Below are 18,031 nucleotides of genomic sequence, written 5' to 3' on the forward strand. Positions count from 1 at the left end.
GTGGTGTTTTACACTAAGGCCTTGTTTAGTTCTACCCTAAATTTAAAAAAAAAATGCTACAGTATCTATCACATCGAATGTTTGCGGTCCGTGCATGGAGCATTAAATGTAGACGAAAAAAAACTAATTACACAGTTTGGTGGAAAATTGCAAGACGAACGTTTTGAGTCTAATTAATCCATGATTGAATACTAATTGCCAAATAAAAACGAAAGTACTGCAGTAGCTCAAATTCCAACTCGCTACTACTAAACAAGGCCTAACGTAACGGCCTAACGTAACGTCCCCTCCCTGATTCGGTGATTCTTCCCTCCCTTGTCCATTTGGCATTTCAGCTTCCCGCGCTCTCCTCTCCTCTCTTCTCCTTCCTAGAAAACCCACAAAAATCCCTCCACATTCCTGGGTTCCACCATCTCAGCGGACTCCGGACTGGGATCAGAGAGGGAGGGAGGGAGAGAGACTTGAGTGAGAGAGAGAGAGAGAGAGAGGCGAGGGGGAGGGGACAGCGGCGTCGGCGGCGGCGACAATGGGGATCCAGGGGCTGCTGCCGCAGCTGAAGTCAATCATGGCGCCCATTAGCGCGGAGGAGCTGCGGGGCCAGACGGTGGCTGTCGACACCTACTCCTGGCTCCACAAGGGCGCTCTATCCTGCGGCGACCGCCTCTGCAAGGGCATCCCCACCACCAGGTCCCCCTTCCGCCGCCTCCTTTCTTGGACCAATTTTCGTTCCGATACTGTAGGGTTTCTTGAGCCGTTCCGCCGGCCGCGGTTCACATGATGGGCGCATCGATGAAATGTGGTTCTTTCCGATTGATTTCGCACCTGAGCCCTTCGACGTCGTGGCAGTCCTGGGAACGATTGCTTCGTGAGGGCAGGGGTTTTCTTGGTTTGATTCTGTTGTTTGGGTCCGGATTGGCGAAACCCTTTTCGGGTGGAGACAGGAGTGTTTTGCTTACAATTCTTCAAGATTTTGCCCGTTTGTGAGGGGAGATTTTTTGTTTGCATTGCCTCAGGCATCGTGTAGTAGAAATGTATTGCATTTTATTTGGTCATATCGTCTGCCTTGGTGTGGTTTGGGGCTTGTTTATGCTGGATGGAGGGGGGTATATGTGTGGCTCCTGGCTGCCATCTGGTGCTGCTTTGTTACAATAACACAATGTTTCAATCTGGGAAAGGTTAGCCCAAAACGTTCTATGTACAGAAGTATCTGCAAACGCTAACATCACAGCTGCCCCCTCCACTCTGTTAACTAGCAATTATTACGGTACAGCTCTGACCTAGATATCTTAATATCAGAACTCTTCAATGAGATCTAAGAAGTCTTAGATGAAATAGTGGATCATATAGTTTAAGCACCAATTCTTTAACATGTTTGGGGTTTTACCATAAACTCACATGTGATGGTTTTCCCCTTGAAATTGAAGCAGGCATATTGAATATTGCATGCATCGGGTTAACATGTTGCGGCATTTTGGTGTCAAACCAATTCTTGTATTTGATGGAGGCCTTCTGCCAATAAAGAGCTATCAAGAGACGAAGCGGGCAAGGTATGCTCTAGACCTCTAGTTTGGGTTTCAGAAAGAGCCAACATGTTTTTTTCTTCGTATTTCATTAAGTAGAAGCAGAGTGTCATGGTTACAACACTCCTCGGTAATCCATGGATTACTGAGGAAGGACGGAACCTAGACGTGAACCGGAATATTTGCGGACCTATTACATTGTTTCTATTTGCGACACGTTTGCTCTAAACAGCGAAGAGCCAACATGTTTCAACTGCCAACGAACATTTACATTACTTTTACACTATCTTAAGTGGATCTGTTAGGTCTTAAACTCTGCTTTGCTATCCTGATGCACTTTCTCATGTGCTGTAAGTTACCTGCTAAAAATGTCATCCTTCAGGTCAAGAAAGGAAAACCTTGAGCGTGCCAGGGAACATGAGGCTGCTGGGAACTCACGTGCTGCTTTTGAGTGCTATCAGAAAGCTGTTGACATTACACCTAGAATTGCTTCTGAACTGATTGTGGTACAGTTAAAATTCCTTGTAATGTTAACACCTAACAGTTACCACCTAGTTAAAATATTTCTAACAGACTTGTTTAAATGCTTCTTAAAATATGTGATGTAGGTACTGAAGAAAGAAAAGGTTGATTATATTGTTGCACCTTATGAAGCAGATGCACAAATGACATTCTTATCTGTTAATAAACTTGTTGATGCTGTGATCACTGAGGATTCAGATTTGATACCATTTGGCTGTTCTAGAGTAAGTACACAATTACAACCCTTTGTCCTGTGCTGTACATCTTTCATAATCCTCTCATACTCAGCTAGATTTCCTTTCATAGCTTGTTATATGCCCTTTAATAATGTACACCTTTTCTTTAATGTGCAGATTATTTTCAAAATGGACAAATTTGGGCAAGGTGTTGAATTTCAGATTACACGACTAGAGCGAAATAGAGAGCTTGATTTTAATGGATTCACAAGACAAATGTTACTCGAGATGTGTATTTTAAGTGGCTGTGACTATCTCCCCTCATTGCCAGGAATGGGTGTGAAACGAGCTCATGCACTCATCCAAAAGCTGAAGTGTCATGAAAAGGTAAACCCTATCTCCTGTGTGTCTCTTGCACATGCTACCATTGTGCCTAGTTAGAACTTAACAGACAGTGAAGGGAGTTTCATTGACATGTATAACTGCAGGTGATCAAGCACCTGAGGTATGGTGCTGTTTCTGTTCCACCTCAATATGAAGAGGACTTCAAGAAGGCAATCTGGGCATTTAAGTTCCAAAGGGTCTATGATCCTGCTACAGAAGATATTATTCATTTGTCAAGTGTGCCTCATGACCTCATTGAAGATTTGGATTTTTTGGGCCCATATCCTTTGCCAAGCTTATATTTTGATGTTAAAGCTATTTCATATGAGATTATCCACTGTTCTAGATGTTGTGAAGCTGTTTCCTGAATTTAGTAGGTCACTCTGTCTAATGACCATTGCAGTTGAGTTTAGAAATAAGCTAAGGGCCTTGCCTTGCTAGCTTTTCTTAATAATTAAAAAAAGTTCAAACTCAGAAGAAACTCATGAATTAGAGCTTTTCCTTAATTATTTTTTTTACATGGTTACCACATAATATTGCCAAAGGCATTGCTCTAGGGAACATTGATCCACTCACAAAGGAACCATTCGAGGTATCCTGTCTCTTTTCGGAAAGAATTTGGACTGATGCACATTTATGTGAACTTTATGCTTGTTTTCCCCACTTTGTATCATATGCTCTCTGTCTCTCTCCAAGCACAAATCTAATTTCATTGCACACTGCATATGAAATGCATGCACTTTAAGACAAACAAATTTACACAGAAAAGCACAGCATAACTTCATGAAAATATGGATGTTCCAAACAGGAGAGGGTTTATGGAGATGCAAGGGTATTTTGTTAGGGAGTGTATATGGACCATAGATGGTCACAATTTCATTTTTTTGGGTTGTTGCACTACATACACTTTTTGTGTCACTTCTTACTATATACTTACTGACATGCACTTAGTTGTCAGGACATGCGAATTACCAATATTTACTTGTAGCCTTTTTTTTTCTTGATTGCTTCTTGCAGATCAAACCAGAGTGCAGTGCACCTGTTATGGTGGGCCAAATGTACCAGAGGAGGCAAGGCGCCACCAGTGGCTAGAATGCGGCTTCAGTTGGTTAGATCAGCTTTAGCTTGTTAGATCACAGGAGCTTTGCGTGGAGTTTGTTGGAAGTTTGTTAGCTGCAGGTTTAGTTTGTTATTCCTAAATTAGTGGCATGCTTGTAATTCGCCTATAAGGCAGACCATTTGTTTAATGAAGAGTTAACCTGGGATTGAGACATTCCGTCTCCCTTGGGTGCCCAGCGCTGTTCACCGTCTCCTCCTTGCCGCCCAGAATTCAGGCGCTGGCCACGGCGCCGCCTGTTCGCCGCCGAGGATTCAAGCCTCGGCCAGCAACCGTCCACTCTTACCCCCTACGCAAACTAAGCCGTAACAATCAGGTATCAGACTTCATGACTTCCTCGGGACTTTTCGCCGCCGCCATCACGCCCACCATCGCCGTCGTTGCCGCCATCGCGCCCACCACCATCGACGTTGCCGCCATCGCGCTCACCACCGCCATCACCGCCGCTCCCATCACCGGTGTCTCCGCCGCCATCATACCATCTGCGCCACCCGCTCAACCACCCTAGCCTACTATGGCCGCCATCCCTCTCGAGGCACTCAACGCCTTCACCGCCGCCATCCAGGGCTTGCAGACCCAGATGGGCGACATGCGCCTGCAAATGGGCGCTATGGCCACCAGACTAGCGGCGATCGAGGGCCGGGCATCCCTCTCCACCCCGATGTTCCCGCAATATGGCCTTCCCGGCTATGGGGGCATTCCGGCCCTGCTGGCCTCCACGGGGCCGGTCATCGCCGAGCTGTTCACCGCGCCGCCGGCCACAGCATCACACCCGCCGCTGTCCGCGCCCGTCTCGACGTCGCCAGTCTCGGCATCAGTCGCGGCGTTCACGCAGCCGCCACCACCGCCGCCGACTTAGGGGGTCCCCATCACTCAAATTTTGTTGCCCCACTCACCGTCGCCAGTGCCGTCCCTGTCGTCCATCATGCAGATGAGCATGTCCATGTCGTTCGCACCCATGACAACGTCGCCGCTGCTCCTGCACTTTCAGCCGGACACCGATCACCTGATGGTCCCCAAGTACCACAAGCTGTCGCACCCATCGTTCGACGGCTGGGATGATCCGCTTGGCTGGCTGAACAAGTGCGAACAGTTCTTTCGTGGCCAACAAACACCCCAGCCGATCAAGTCTGGCTGGCGTTGTACCACCTCACTGGCGTGGCGCAGCAGTGGTATCTCATCCTTGAGAGCGAGATCGGCCGTCCACTTTGGCCGGAGTTCTGGACTCTATGCCAACAGCGGTTCGGGCCGCCCCTCAGCACCAACCACCTAGCTGATCTGGCCAGGCTGCCCTTCACATCCACCGTCGACAAGTACATGGAGGCGTTCCAAGCGCGCGCGGCGCACGCGGGTACTCTCGCCACCCCTGCAGAAAGCACAACTCTTCACCGGTGGTCTTCCGGACCACATCCGCGTTGATGTCGAGCTCCATGAGCCTCAGACCCTCCAACACGCCATGCGGCTGGCACGCGCGTATGAGCGGCGCAATGCGCCGATCCTCCCCGCGCTACCGGCTCCTGCACGGCCACACCGGCGTCCTAGGGGCGCGCCCGCGGCCCTCCCGGCTCCTGTGGGCTCTCAGGCAGCGCCCACGGCTTCGTCGCCCTCTGCCACAACTCCACCGCCGCACGTCTACAAGAGGCTGACCCCAGACGAGATGGCCGAACGCCGTAAGCAGGGGCTCTGCTATAATTGCGACGAACCTTACGTCCACGGCCACAAGTGCGCACGCCTCTTCTTCCTCGAGGCGGCGGACTACATCGTCCAAGAGCCCGAAGAGGATGACAACGGGTCGGTGGCATCGCCTGTTTTGGCCGCTCCGTTCGACCCCGACGAGCCGCTCATATCCCTCTCCGCTATCACGGGGATCCGCACAGAAGACACCATGCAATTCCGCGTCCGGATCGGCGCGCACGAGCTGACGGCGTTGCTCGACTCTGGTTCCACCCACAACTTCATCAGCGCCTCGGCAGCTCGGCGCACCGGGCTCCAATTCTAGGACAGCCACGGCGCCCCCGTCATCGTGGCAAACGACGACCGCGTGGCCTGTTGGCGGCTTGCACATGACATCGCTCTGCGGATAGGGAAGGAACACTTCATGGTGGACTGCTACTACATTCCCCTCGACTGCTATGACATGGTCCTCAGGGTTACATGGCTGCGCACCCTAGGCCCCATCTTGTGGGATTACGACGACCTTTGCATGGCATTCAACCACCACGGCCAGCGCGTCCTGTGGAAGGGCATTGGGTCGACCCGCACGGACATCCCATCGACGGGCCGTCTCCATGCTGCCCGCGTCCACGCCGCTCACGGCACAGAGTCGCAGCTCCTGGAGCGGCTACTGGACGCCTACACCGACATCTTTGACCCCTTGTCCGTCCTACCGCCAGCACGCCCGTTGTCGGGTACCATAAAAAGGGGTCCTCTAAGCAAGAATCAAAAAATCGCTTAGACCTTGTAAAAATTGAAGCTAAGAGACAACCACCGGCTAACCCCCACCTCATCTGAGGCTCGGTTGGACCGCCCTGCCCACCTCGAACAATATCCGGACTCACTCGAAGCGGGCTCGGCCTAAAATGAAACCACGAGGCCTCGGACGAGGTACTGATTCTCCGACTTGCTCGAGGCCCCGCACATAAGGCATCAGACGAGGTATTGATTCTCCAACTCGCTTGAGGCCCCGCACGTAAGGCCTCGGATGAGGTACCGATTCTCCGCCTCGCTCGAGGCCCCGCACGTAAGGCCTTGGATGAGGTACCGATTCTCTGCCTCGCTCGAGGCCCCACGCGTAAGGCCTCAGACGAGGTACCGATTCTCCGACTCGCCCGAGGCCCCACCCGTAAGGCCTCGGATGAGGAGCCGATTCTCCGCCTCGCCCGAGGCCGGTTCGGCAACAACCCCGTCGCCTCCGCCTTGACCGATTTCTCTGATAGGACATCACGTCCAACTAACGCGTTCAACCACTCCCACGACGTTAGCCGAGCGGTGGCTCGATACAGTGGAGTGGCCAATGAGACGTGAGTCACATCGACGCCATGCCGTCCAGGACAGGATAGGGCAGGGGTTACCGGCCGCTGTGCTCGGCACTGTGCCCACAACTGACGCTCGTGCCGCACTATGCTACCTAACCCCTGCTCCAAGGACAGCACGACGTGGAGAGTCATGTCCGGGTCCCTGTAGCCTCGGAATCAACGTACAAAGACCAGCTGCTCCCTTCAAGCCTTGGCTATCCACTTCGGGGTCTCTGTAGCCTCAGGACTCGTGCCAGTCGAGCCCCCCACAATGGTCCAGCCTCTGCACCAACTGGGCCTCAGCTCTCTACGTTGTCAACATACAGCGACTGGCATGTCGTCTGCAGTACACGCCATACCCTGTGCCAGGCCGTAGGAGCTCCCACGTCGCATAGGATCAGACATGATCAGCATGTCACTCTAGTGCACCGAGGACAAGGCCGCTCCACCGACCATACCACCACAGTGATGAGCTACAAGGCTCGGACATGCCGCCTCTACTCACAAAATGCCACGTAGCAAATCCATGTACCGCCCCCGTGCCTCCCTTCGACTATAAAAGGGAGTGACCGGGGCCGCTTCTAGAACACAGACACACGAACACAGAGACACCCACAGACACACACTCACTTCCTCACCGCAAGAGATCAACATCTCAAGCAACCCATGCCTCTCCATGCAGAGACCTAGGACTAGCTCCCTCTCTCGCTCAGCTTGTAAGCCCCTACTACAAGCACCTCGGTGTAAGAAATACAAGATCGCTCTCTCAGACTGGATGTAGGGCACCTATTGCCTGAACCAGTATAAACCTTGTATCTGTTTGCATCACCATCCGGGATAGGGGACACGCAGTACACTTTCACTAGTCGGTTGAGGATCCGCTAGACCCAAAACACCGATAGTTGGCGCGCCATCTATGGGCTCTACTGCGTGTCAGCCTCGTCATCCCAACAAGTTCCGGATGGCAGACCCCGTGCAACCACTACGTCATGGCACGATGATCTGGTTTGGGAGCCTAGAGTTCATGTCTCTAGGACATGAGTATGATATGGTACTCCTCCCACCTAGAACCCCATCGACCGATGATGACATCACGCACCAGCAGCCTAGGCGTAGGCAGCGCCCAGGCCGCCGCTCTCGTCGCGCTCGCCAGGCACGATGTGAGCAGGACCACCCCAACACTGCATGATCTTAGGGCGACGCACCGCGCTCCACCGGTATCCCATGCCTGGCTGTTGGTACAGAGTCCCTGGTTGGGGACCTATCTAGCCTGAGCCTGGGCAGGGGAAAGACACTAGTGGCATGCAGTGACGCCCTGTCATCAAGCTCTACCCTGCCACCTCCTGAGGAGACACCTCCGATGGAGCGGAGCTCGGCGACGACACCATCCCCTTACCCCTTTGGGTTGGGTAATGCCACCGCCACCTACCAACATTTTGCCCGCAACCTCATCGCCACAACCCCGACCCACAGCCACGCTGACTCCTCGGAGGAGGACGAGGTGGGGGCCAAAACGGACTTCTCCGGGCTTCGCGACCCTGAGGCCATGCGCCGCTTCATGGCCATAAGCGACTACTGCTTCGGCTACTCCGACTCCGATGACGAAGGCACTTATGATCCCACTCGTGAGTGCTTCAATGTCGAGCTCGGGATGCCAAGCGCGGGCGATGAGGAGGAAGGGGCAGGCAATCACTCCCCGTCCCTCGAGGGGGCAGGCGGCGGTGCACATCCACGCGTCGAGCCTCGGGCAGCGTGGAACGAGAACCTTGCCCCGAGGAACTTCGATGCCTAGACCTGGAGCAGCTCTGCGAGCTTTAGGCTAAGGTCGAACAAGACTGACTCCTTCTGCAACAGCTCTGAGACACTCTCGAGTAAGAGCAGCGAGGTCGCGGTGATGGTGGAGCAGCCCAGCGGAGGGCTCGTGACGTCAACCGCCGCATCAACAACGACGAAGGGGGCGAGCAACCCCCTATCTTTAATCGCGCTAGCTAGAACGTCATGGCAGCGGCGATGCTACTCTAAACGATGCCCGAACCCTCTACCTTAGAGGGGCGATGGGTCCACGGCGGGCTCCAAGACCTCCTCGAGACCGCTGCGGTACAACAAGCTAAAAGTTCCGCCTCTCGACAGTGTGGAGGCGCCTTGGAACTACCCACGGCACCGCCTCGGTAGGATAGAGAGGCCTCGGTTCATCCCGAGCCTGCTCGGGCACCGACGGCTAACAAGGCCCTCTCGGTGCACGACCGCCTCAGTGACCGACGCGAGGCGCAAGGCGACCATGATGTGGTCAGCAGGCGACGGCGCCACGGCAACGATGGGCCCGCCCAAGGCTACCACCCGCACCGAGGCAGTCGCTACGATAGTGGGGAGGACCGCAGTCCTTCTCCTAGGCCACCTGGCCCTCGAGTCTTCAGTAAGGCCATCCGCAGCGCTCACTTCCCGGCCCAGTTTTGGTAACTGGCCAACCTTGCAAAGTACAGCAGCGAGACCAACCCCGAGCTGTGGCTGGCCGATTACCGCCTGGCTTGTCAGCTAGGCGGCGCGGACGATGACCAGCTCATCATCCACAACCTCCCCTTGTTCATGTCAGACTCGGCGTGAGCCTGGCTCGAACACCTCCCTCCCTTGCAGATCCACAACTGGCGCGACTTGGTAAATGTCTTCATCGAGAATTTCTAGGGCACATACGTGCACCCTAGGAACTCCTAGGACCTCAAGAGTTGTCGCCAGAGGCCGGACGAGTCTCTCCAAGACTTCATCCGGCGCTTCTCCAAGCAATGCACCGAGTTGCCCTGCGTGGGCGACTCAAAAATTGTCCAGGCGTTCCTCTCCGGCACCTCCTACTGAGACCTGGTTCGAGAGTTAGGCCGAAACGTACCGACCACGACGGCCACGCTCCTCGACATCACCACCAACTTCACCTCGGGCGAAGAGGCTGTCGGGGCCGTCTTCCCCGACAATGATGCCAAGGGGAAGCAGAGGGACGAGGCCCCCCACCTCCCCAAGAAAAAGAAAAAGGGTCAACAAGAGAAGCAGGAGGTCCTCGAGTCTGGTCTAGTCACGGCCGTAGATCGCAGGAATCCCTAAGGCCCTGCCAGAGGCCCTAGGCTCTTCGATGATATGCTTAAGAAGCCCTGCCCTTACCACCAGGGCCCGGTGAAGCACACCCTCGAAGAATGCACCATGCTCCGGCATTACTATGCCCAGCTCAGGTTCCCTAATGACGATGCCAAGAAGAAGGGCGCCGGCGACAGGGACGACGATAAGGACGACGGGTTCCCCGAGGTGCACAACGCCTTCATGATCTTTGACGAGCCTTCAGCGTGCCTCACGGCACGCCAGCAAAAGAAGGAGCGCTGGGAGCTCTTCTTGGTTAAGGTGGCCACTCCCCAATACCTCGACTGGTCTCAGGAGGCGATCACCTTTGATCAGGACGACCACCCTGATTATGTCCCAAACCCCGGGCAGTACCCACTCGTCATTGACCTGATCATTGGCAACACTCGGCTCACCAAGGTGTTGATGGACGGAGGCAGCGGCCTCAACATCCTCTACGCTAACACCCTGGAGCTCCTGGAGCTTGACCAGTCACAACTCCAAGGCGAGGCCGCGCCCTTCCATGGCATTGTGCCAGGGAAACGCACGTGACCCCTTGGGCGCATCGACTTGCCCGTCTGCTTCAACACTCCCTCCAACTACCGCAAGGAGGTCCTCACCTTTGAGGTGGTTGGGTTCAAGGGGACCTATCACGCCATCCTAGGGCAGCCATGCTACGCTAAGTTCATGGCGGTCCCCAACTACACCTACCTCAAGCTCAAGATGCCGGGCCCCAATGGTGTCATCACTATTGAGTCCACGTACGAGCATGCATACGACTACGATGTCGAATGCATCGAGTACGCTGAGGCTCTAGTGGAGGCCGAGACCCTCATCGTCAATCTCGACCGACTTGGTAGCGATGCGCCTGACTCCAAGCGTCATGCCGGGACTTTCGAGCCCACGGAGGCCATCAAGCTCGTCTCGGTCGACTCCACCTGCTCCAACGACTAGGCGCTGAGGATCAGCGCCACCCTCGATAGCAAATAGGAAGCCGTGCTCATCGACTTTCTCCGTACGAATGCCGATGTATTCACGTGGAGTCCCTCAAACATGCCGGGCATATCGAGGGAGGTCGCCGAGCATGCCTTGGACATCCATGCTGGCTCCAGACCAGTGAAGCAGCGCCTACACCGATTCGATGAGGAAAAGCACAGGGCCATCGGCGAGGAGGTGCAGAAGCTCTTGGCGGCCGGATTCATCAAGGAAGTGTCCCATCCATAGTGGTTTGCTAATCCTGTATTAGTTAAGAAGAAAAATGGGAAGTGGAGGATGTGTGTAGATACACCGGTTTGAATAAAGCGTGTCCAAAAGTTCCATTCCTATTACCTCGAATTGACCAAATCATCGACTCCACCGTGGGATGCGAAACCCTATCTTTCCTTGATGCGTATTCCTGTTACCATCAAATCAAGATGAAAGAATCCGACCAGCTCGTGACTTCTTTCATCATCCCATTCAGCATGTACTGCTATGTGACTATGCCGTTCGGCCTCAGAAACATAGGGGCCACGTACCAGCGGTGCATGACCCAGGTCTTCGGCGAGCACATCGGGTGAACTGTAGAGGCCTACGTGGATGACATCGTGGTCAAGTCCAAGAAGGCCGACGATCTCGTTGAAGACTTGGAAATAGCCTTCAAATGCCTCAGGGAGAAGGGCATCAAGCTCAACCCCGAGAAGTGTGTCTTCGGGGTCCCCCGAGGCATGCTCTTGGGATTCATAGTCTTGAAGCGCGGCATCGAGGCCAACCTAGAGAAGGTCTCGGCCGTGACCAATATGGGACCAATCCGAGACCTCAAGGGAGTGCAGAGGGTTATGGGATGCCTTGCGGCCCTGAGCCGCTTCATCTCGTGCCTTGGCGAAAAAGGCCTGCCTCTGTACCGCCTCTTGAGAAAATCCGAACGCTTTTCTTGGACCCCCGAGGCCGAAGAAGCCCTCGCCAAGCTCAAGGCACTGCTCACCAATCCTCCCATCTTGGTGCCACCGACCAAGGGCGAGGCCCTCTTACTCTATGTCGCCGCAAGGACCCAAGTGGTCAGCGCGGCCGTAGTGGCCGATAGGTAGGAAGAGGGGCATGGCCTACCCGTCCAATGACCTATTTACTTCATCAGCGAGGTGCTCTCCGAGACTAAGGCACGCTACCCCCACATCCAGAAACTAATCTATGCTGTAGTCTTGGCTCGATGCAAGCTGTGTCACTACTTCGAGTCCCACCCGATGACTGTAACAGAACCGACCAATTATACGAAATTAAGTAAGAAAATCACCCGCCAGAGCAGATGATTTAGCAAACTTAAGCCCATATAACCCGGTAGTCCGTGAAATCACGAAGGATTTCAAACCAACTCACATACCAGCCAAGATCGTAATAAGTTTAGCGGTCACCATCACATATTACATAAAAGTTCGCACCACCGGTACATCAGAGTTTAAACATAGTTATTACAAAACGAGTTCAAATAGAAGTAGCGGAAGCCATTTGTTCAAAACCACACACACCCACACGGAGTTCAAATATAGTGCCAGCTAATGATCATCTCCAACAAAAGCAGTAGGCGAGACGTAAGGAGTGACCATGCCCATGGTCCTAAGCATCACCCATCGTAGGATAAAGGCAGTTGATACAGTAGCCGTAATACATCTGTCCATCTACAACAAGTGGGAATAAAACCCTGAGTACGAGAAGGTACTCAGCTAGACTTACCCGACATAACCGAAAATAAAGTGACACCAAGGATTATGAAGGGCTTTATAGTAGGGTAGCTGACTCATTTGCAAAAAGAGGCATTTTTAGTATTTCAAGAACCTTTCCAAAAGTATTATTGTCAAGTTAATTATTATTAACCTGTCGACTACATTTGCACCTATACTAGAGCAAGCATGTGATTAAGCAAATAATGATAACCAATGATCATTAACAACTTCCATAATGTCATATTCATTATAACTGTCCAAGTGTTCCATCAACATTACTACGATGAAGTAACTCAAGTCAAGTGTTCACTATCCAGTGAACGATGGCGATTCGAATCGATTATTAACCAGCTGGTAATTTATTCCTTACACAAACCTCACTCACCCGCTAAAGTGAGGTATCGGTCACCGAGTCACTATCCAGGAAAAATCTCAAGTTTGCCAGGAACCACATGTACCCGGGGGTCGACTGATCGCCTTTCGGTCTTATCATCGCGCCCCCGTGTCCTACCACACCTGCTCCGGTACAGTGCGCTGTGGGCAATCTACTTGGCCCGAATAATCTCCCAGCTTCACGGTCGAAAGGTACTTTATTTGGCTAGCTAAATGTAAGGCATGCGTTCAACATGACCTGAGGCTCAACAACGGTCGGTCCTTAATCGACACAGACGGAAAGCACTATAGTCCAGAACTCTATAAGTCTCCGTCCGGTCTCAACTTCAAATTAACACTTAGTTATACCATGACTACATAGTTATCTAAGCAGATCCAGGTAACCACCTATAGCTCGCAGGTGACAGGAAATCACCCGACTTCTACTGATCTAAGCCAGCTAAGCATTGACTCGACTGCGGATACCAGGGTAACAAGGATATAGTATAACAAAGGTAAACAAGGTATAATGCAGCAATGGTTGCAAACAACTCCTAAACGTAATGCATCAATTAAAATAAAGCATTAATTAATAATCACAAACCGAGGAGAAAAATGCTCCGGGGCTTGCCTCTCTCGAAGGAGCTTGGGCGGTGATCGGGGCACTCCGGAAGTTCCTTAACATCCTCCTCGTCTGCTTCGGTCACTTCTTACGGCTGCACCTCGAGCTGCTCCTCGGGCTCCTCGGGTATGATGACTGAGCTCTCGATTTGCGATCCTATATGATGCAGGTGCGTAAGTGCTTATGCAAAAGGTGCATCAGATAAAATGAACACAATGAATATGCTTGCATGCAAGGTAGTCACATCATCCAAGAACATGTACTACAAGCACATGTCATCTATTGCATTCTCTTCTACTACTAATATGCTAAGTCAACACATCTCATTAAATGCTTCAAAGATACACCAAAGCTTCACTAATTTCTTAATCATGCATAAAGCAACATTTGATTAAACCCTAATTAATAATAGGTTTGAATAGCAACATCTATTTTTATAGCATAGAAAAATTTTAGAAAATTACCATAGCATAGTACTACCCTAAGTAGTCTACCATCAAATTTTTATGGCATTTGAATAATTGGATTAGCCTACACAAAAATGACAAACTATGGCATAATTATGATCATGAAAATACTTTGTACTATGAAAAGTGTCAAACAATAGATGTAATATTTTTCCTATGTTCTACACAGTAAATAATCACTGCTCAAAAATTATCACATGCATGTTTTATACAAATTTTGCTCTCTAGCAAAAATAACAAAAATCAGTCATTAAAGGCACTTGAACTACACCTCATAATTTTTCTACAGGACATGCATGGCATATATTTTTTCTAGAAAGTACATTACACAAGAAGAGTAACAAGCTTGGAATCATATTTTTCTGATACATATAGGATTTACTAAACATTTTACAAGATATTAGCAATATCAAGAATTAAATAAAGCTCTTCATTAAAGTATCTCAAAAATGACATGCAATATTTTTATCATGTAGATCTGGTGACAAGGAACACAACAAAATTTATTTCAACAAATTTGGAGCCATTTTGAGCAAGTTATAAATTCCCAAAGCATTTAAGTAGAAATCAGAAAATCATTTCTGAAACCCTTTTAAAAATCAGCCGACGAAAACGCTGAGTGCACCCGGTGCTGTGCACCCAGAGATGCTGATAGGCGAGACCCGTGGTTAATCCGGGCCCACGCGTCAGCCGGAGCCGAGCAGGGCCATCGCTGACCGGCCGGCTTTCGCTGCAGGTGAGCTCGCTGGCGGTGAGGTCACCACCAGGGGGCTCTTCCGCAACGAGGCGGACCCGATGAGCCAAGAATGGTGAAAGCTCTAGTTTGGTTTTAGTGAATTGATGAAACCCTAAGTGCTAACCTAGTTCATCAAGTGATCATGAGATAGGTAGCACACTTCAAGTAGAGAAGCAAATGAAGATCATAACATAACAATGGTGATAGCATAGAGATGATCAAGGGCTTAAACTTGAAGAGAAGAAAGAGAAAAACAAAAAGCTTAAGGTAAAGGTATAACTTGTAGGAGCTATTTTGTTTTGGTGATCAAGACACTTAGAGAGTGTGATCACATTTAGGTTTGATAGCCATACTATTAAGAGGGGTGAAACTCGTATCGGAATGCGGTTATCAAAGTGCCACTAGATGCTCTAACTCATTGCATATGCATTTAGGATCTAGTGGAGTGCTAACACCCTTGATAATATTTGTGAAAATATGCTAACACATGTGCACAAGGTGTTTGCAGGGTTCGGCGCTTTCAGGAAAATGAAATGCCTATTTTCTATTACGCCGGATGCAAATTCTTGGTGGTTGGCACATTGGAGCAAGGGTGGAGAAGATAGAAGTGAGAACAGAGCTGATGCCAGCGTCAGTCCAGTGACCGAACGCTGAATCCAGAAGCACCGGACACTGACTGCCTACGTCCGGTCGCATTGACTGTCGGTACAGTGGCTAGGGTTTACCACCGGACGCTAGGCTGTGTCCGGTCGAGGTGGACCGGACGCGTCCGGTCGAGGAAAACCAGGTTTCGACCCTTACTGTACTCGACCGGACGCTGAGGTTCCAGCGTTTGGTCAGTTTTAACCAGAGAGTCCGGTCAGCGTCATAGCCGTTGGAATCTGACGAACAGTGTTTGAAGGCGATGACACATGGCGTCCATCTGTGGACCGGACGCTGAGTCCAGGGTCCGGTCAAGTGGACCGGAGCATCCGGTCAGAGCGCAGAGTACCCTGTGAAGGGGTACAATGGCTCTATTTCATGGGGGCTTCTATTTAAGCCCCATGGTTGGCTGTGGCTCATATCTTTGGCCATTTTCATTGACATAGCAACCTTGTAAGCCTAGCCAAAGTCCTCCCACTCATTTACATCATTGATTCATCATCATAGTGAGATTGGGAGTGATCCAAGTGTATTGCTTGAGTGATTGCATCTAGAGGCACTTGGTGTTTGTGTTTCGCTGTGGATTTCGCTTGTTACTCTTGGTAGTTGCCGCCACCTAGACGGCTTGGAGCAGCGAGGATCGTCGAGCGGAGGTGGTGATTGTCTCCAACTCCGATCGTGGTGATTGTGAGGGGTTCTTGACCTTTCCCCGGCGGAGCGCCAAAAGGTACTCTAGTGGATTGCTCGTGGCTTATGTGATCCTCATCTTGTGTTGGTTGTGTGGCACCCTATTGAGGGTTTGGCGTATGAAGCCAATTAGCGCGTGAACCTCCAAGTGAGTGAATCGCCACAATAAGGACTAGCTTGCCGGCAAGCAAGTGAACCTCGATAAAAATCATTGTGTTCATCATTGATTCCGAGGTGATTGGTCATCATTGTTATTCATCTTCGTGATTGATTGGTTCATTCATCTACACGGCGGTATAACCCTCTTGATCACTCTCTTTACTTTACCGCAAACTAGTTGACAAGCTCTTTAGTGTAGCTAGTTGTGAGAGCTTGCATGCTTGGTTGGTGTGGCTCTTTAGTTAGCTTTTGAGAGCACACTAACATAGGGTAGTGTCATTGCTCTTGTGTGAATTGACACTATCTAAACTAAAATTGTGATTGGTGGCTTGCATTTTGAGTAGGCTAGCGCAACACTCGCTTTGCCTCATAATTGTTTAACCATTTGGTTAAGTGTTGTTGTAGAAATTTTTATTAGGCTATTCACCCCCCTCTAGCCATTAGGACCTTTCAAATGGGCACTAGAGGAGCTCGGAAGGGAGCTCGACGGCACGCATGGCGGAGCGGTGGCGCGGCTCGTCGGTGGTACGCCGACTCCGGCCATGGTAGGGTGCGGGGAGATGCGCATGAGGTTCGCGAGGGCAAGGCGGTGCTAACGCACGCAAAAATAGAAAAGAGAAAGGGAGCGAGAAGGGGAGGTCCACGGAAGCGGAGCTCTCCGGTGAGCTTGGCCGTGCTCCGGCGAGCAATAGCGGCTGGCTCGAGCCTTACCACGTCGAACGGGCATGAGCACAAGTTGCGTGAGGTGGAGACGGAGCTGCTGGTGAGATGGAGATGGCTCAGGCAAACTAGAGCAGTTGGAACGGCCAACTCCGGCGAGCGGCTGGTGCGGGCGGTGGCGGAGGCGAGCGCTGCGGCTGCTGCTGGCGCTGGCAGAGGTGAGAGAGCGAAGTGGAGGAGTGAGGAGGAGCACAGCGTGGTCGGGCCGGTGAAGGCACGATAGGAGGGGCGCGGGGCAGGCCGGGGCTGCCGCGCGGCGTGCTCGCCGGCGCATGGCGGCCACGCGGCGTGCGCGCCCTGTCGCGGTCGGGACTCCGACGCGGGCGAACAGGTGCGGCGCGCGGGAGCAGGGGCACGGCGCGGAGGTAGGCCGGGCCGGCTTGCGCAGCTGGGCCGAAGGCGAGGCGCAAGGCCCATTTAAGTAAAAATGTTCTTTTTCAAATTATTTTCAATTCCTTTTTCATTCAAACGAATTTTTGAACCATTTCAAAGCAGTTTCAAAAGTTGGTGTAAAAATGAAAGTTGTTCCATTTTTCAAGATCTAAATTTTGCTTTTATGACCAAAGTCCAATTCCAAATAGATTTTGAATTACAAAATAAAAATCAATATTAACTCAAAACCCTAATTTGAAGAATTATTTTTAAAGGCAAAATTTGATAAAAATATAAATATGAACTTCGCTCCAAATTGTATCCTAAATATTTATAAGCTATATTAGTGATAAAAACAAGAAATCATGGCATCCAAACATGGGCATGGCATTTCACGTTGTTTTAAACATAATGAATTTCAATCAACTTAAGCACCACATGAAATGATACTTCATTTCTTTCGAAATGAAATGCATGAATGATGCTTATGCATGAGGTAATGATGATTATGCTCATGGGATGAAATGGTAATGCATGCTTAACACCGAGGTGTTACAGTGGCCGTGGTGTCGTCTTTTCCTCTGGGAGAGATAATCTAGAACTCGGAGGCCTCGGGTAGGATAGCCAAGTGGGCCGTCGAACTCATGAGGGAAGCCCTGTCTTTTGCGCCTCGAAAAGCAATTAAATCCCAGGTATTAGCCAATTTTGTGGCTGAGTGGACCGACACTC

The 18,031-nt window shown here is 51.1% G+C and overlaps 1 protein-coding gene across 2 annotated transcripts in view; it reads left to right on the plus strand.

Annotated features, from left to right (window-relative positions):
• Positions 1-417: 417 nt before the first annotated feature.
• The window catches only part of LOC136453334 (exonuclease 1-like), a 31,674-nt gene continuing 14,060 nt past the window's right edge, over positions 418-18,031 (plus strand). The window contains exons 1-7 of one of the 2 annotated variants that reach the window (XM_066453904.1): positions 418-687; positions 1,428-1,547; positions 1,903-2,026; positions 2,129-2,266; positions 2,396-2,605; positions 2,707-3,194; positions 3,620-3,761. In XM_066453904.1, the coding sequence (XP_066310001.1) occupies positions 527-687; positions 1,428-1,547; positions 1,903-2,026; positions 2,129-2,266; positions 2,396-2,605; positions 2,707-2,970 (1,017 nt within the window). In that variant the 5' untranslated portion in view covers positions 418-526 and the 3' untranslated portion in view covers positions 2,971-3,194; positions 3,620-3,761. Of the gene's footprint in view, positions 688-1,427; positions 1,548-1,902; positions 2,027-2,128; positions 2,267-2,395; positions 2,606-2,706; positions 3,195-3,619; positions 3,762-18,031 lie in introns of those variants that run through there. The other variant, XM_066453903.1, reaches the window with a different exon arrangement.

The sequence above is a fragment of the Miscanthus floridulus genome, chromosome 5 (genome assembly GCF_019320115.1).
Source record: "Miscanthus floridulus cultivar M001 chromosome 5, ASM1932011v1, whole genome shotgun sequence".
NCBI classification, from domain to species: domain Eukaryota; kingdom Viridiplantae; phylum Streptophyta; class Magnoliopsida; order Poales; family Poaceae; genus Miscanthus; species Miscanthus floridulus.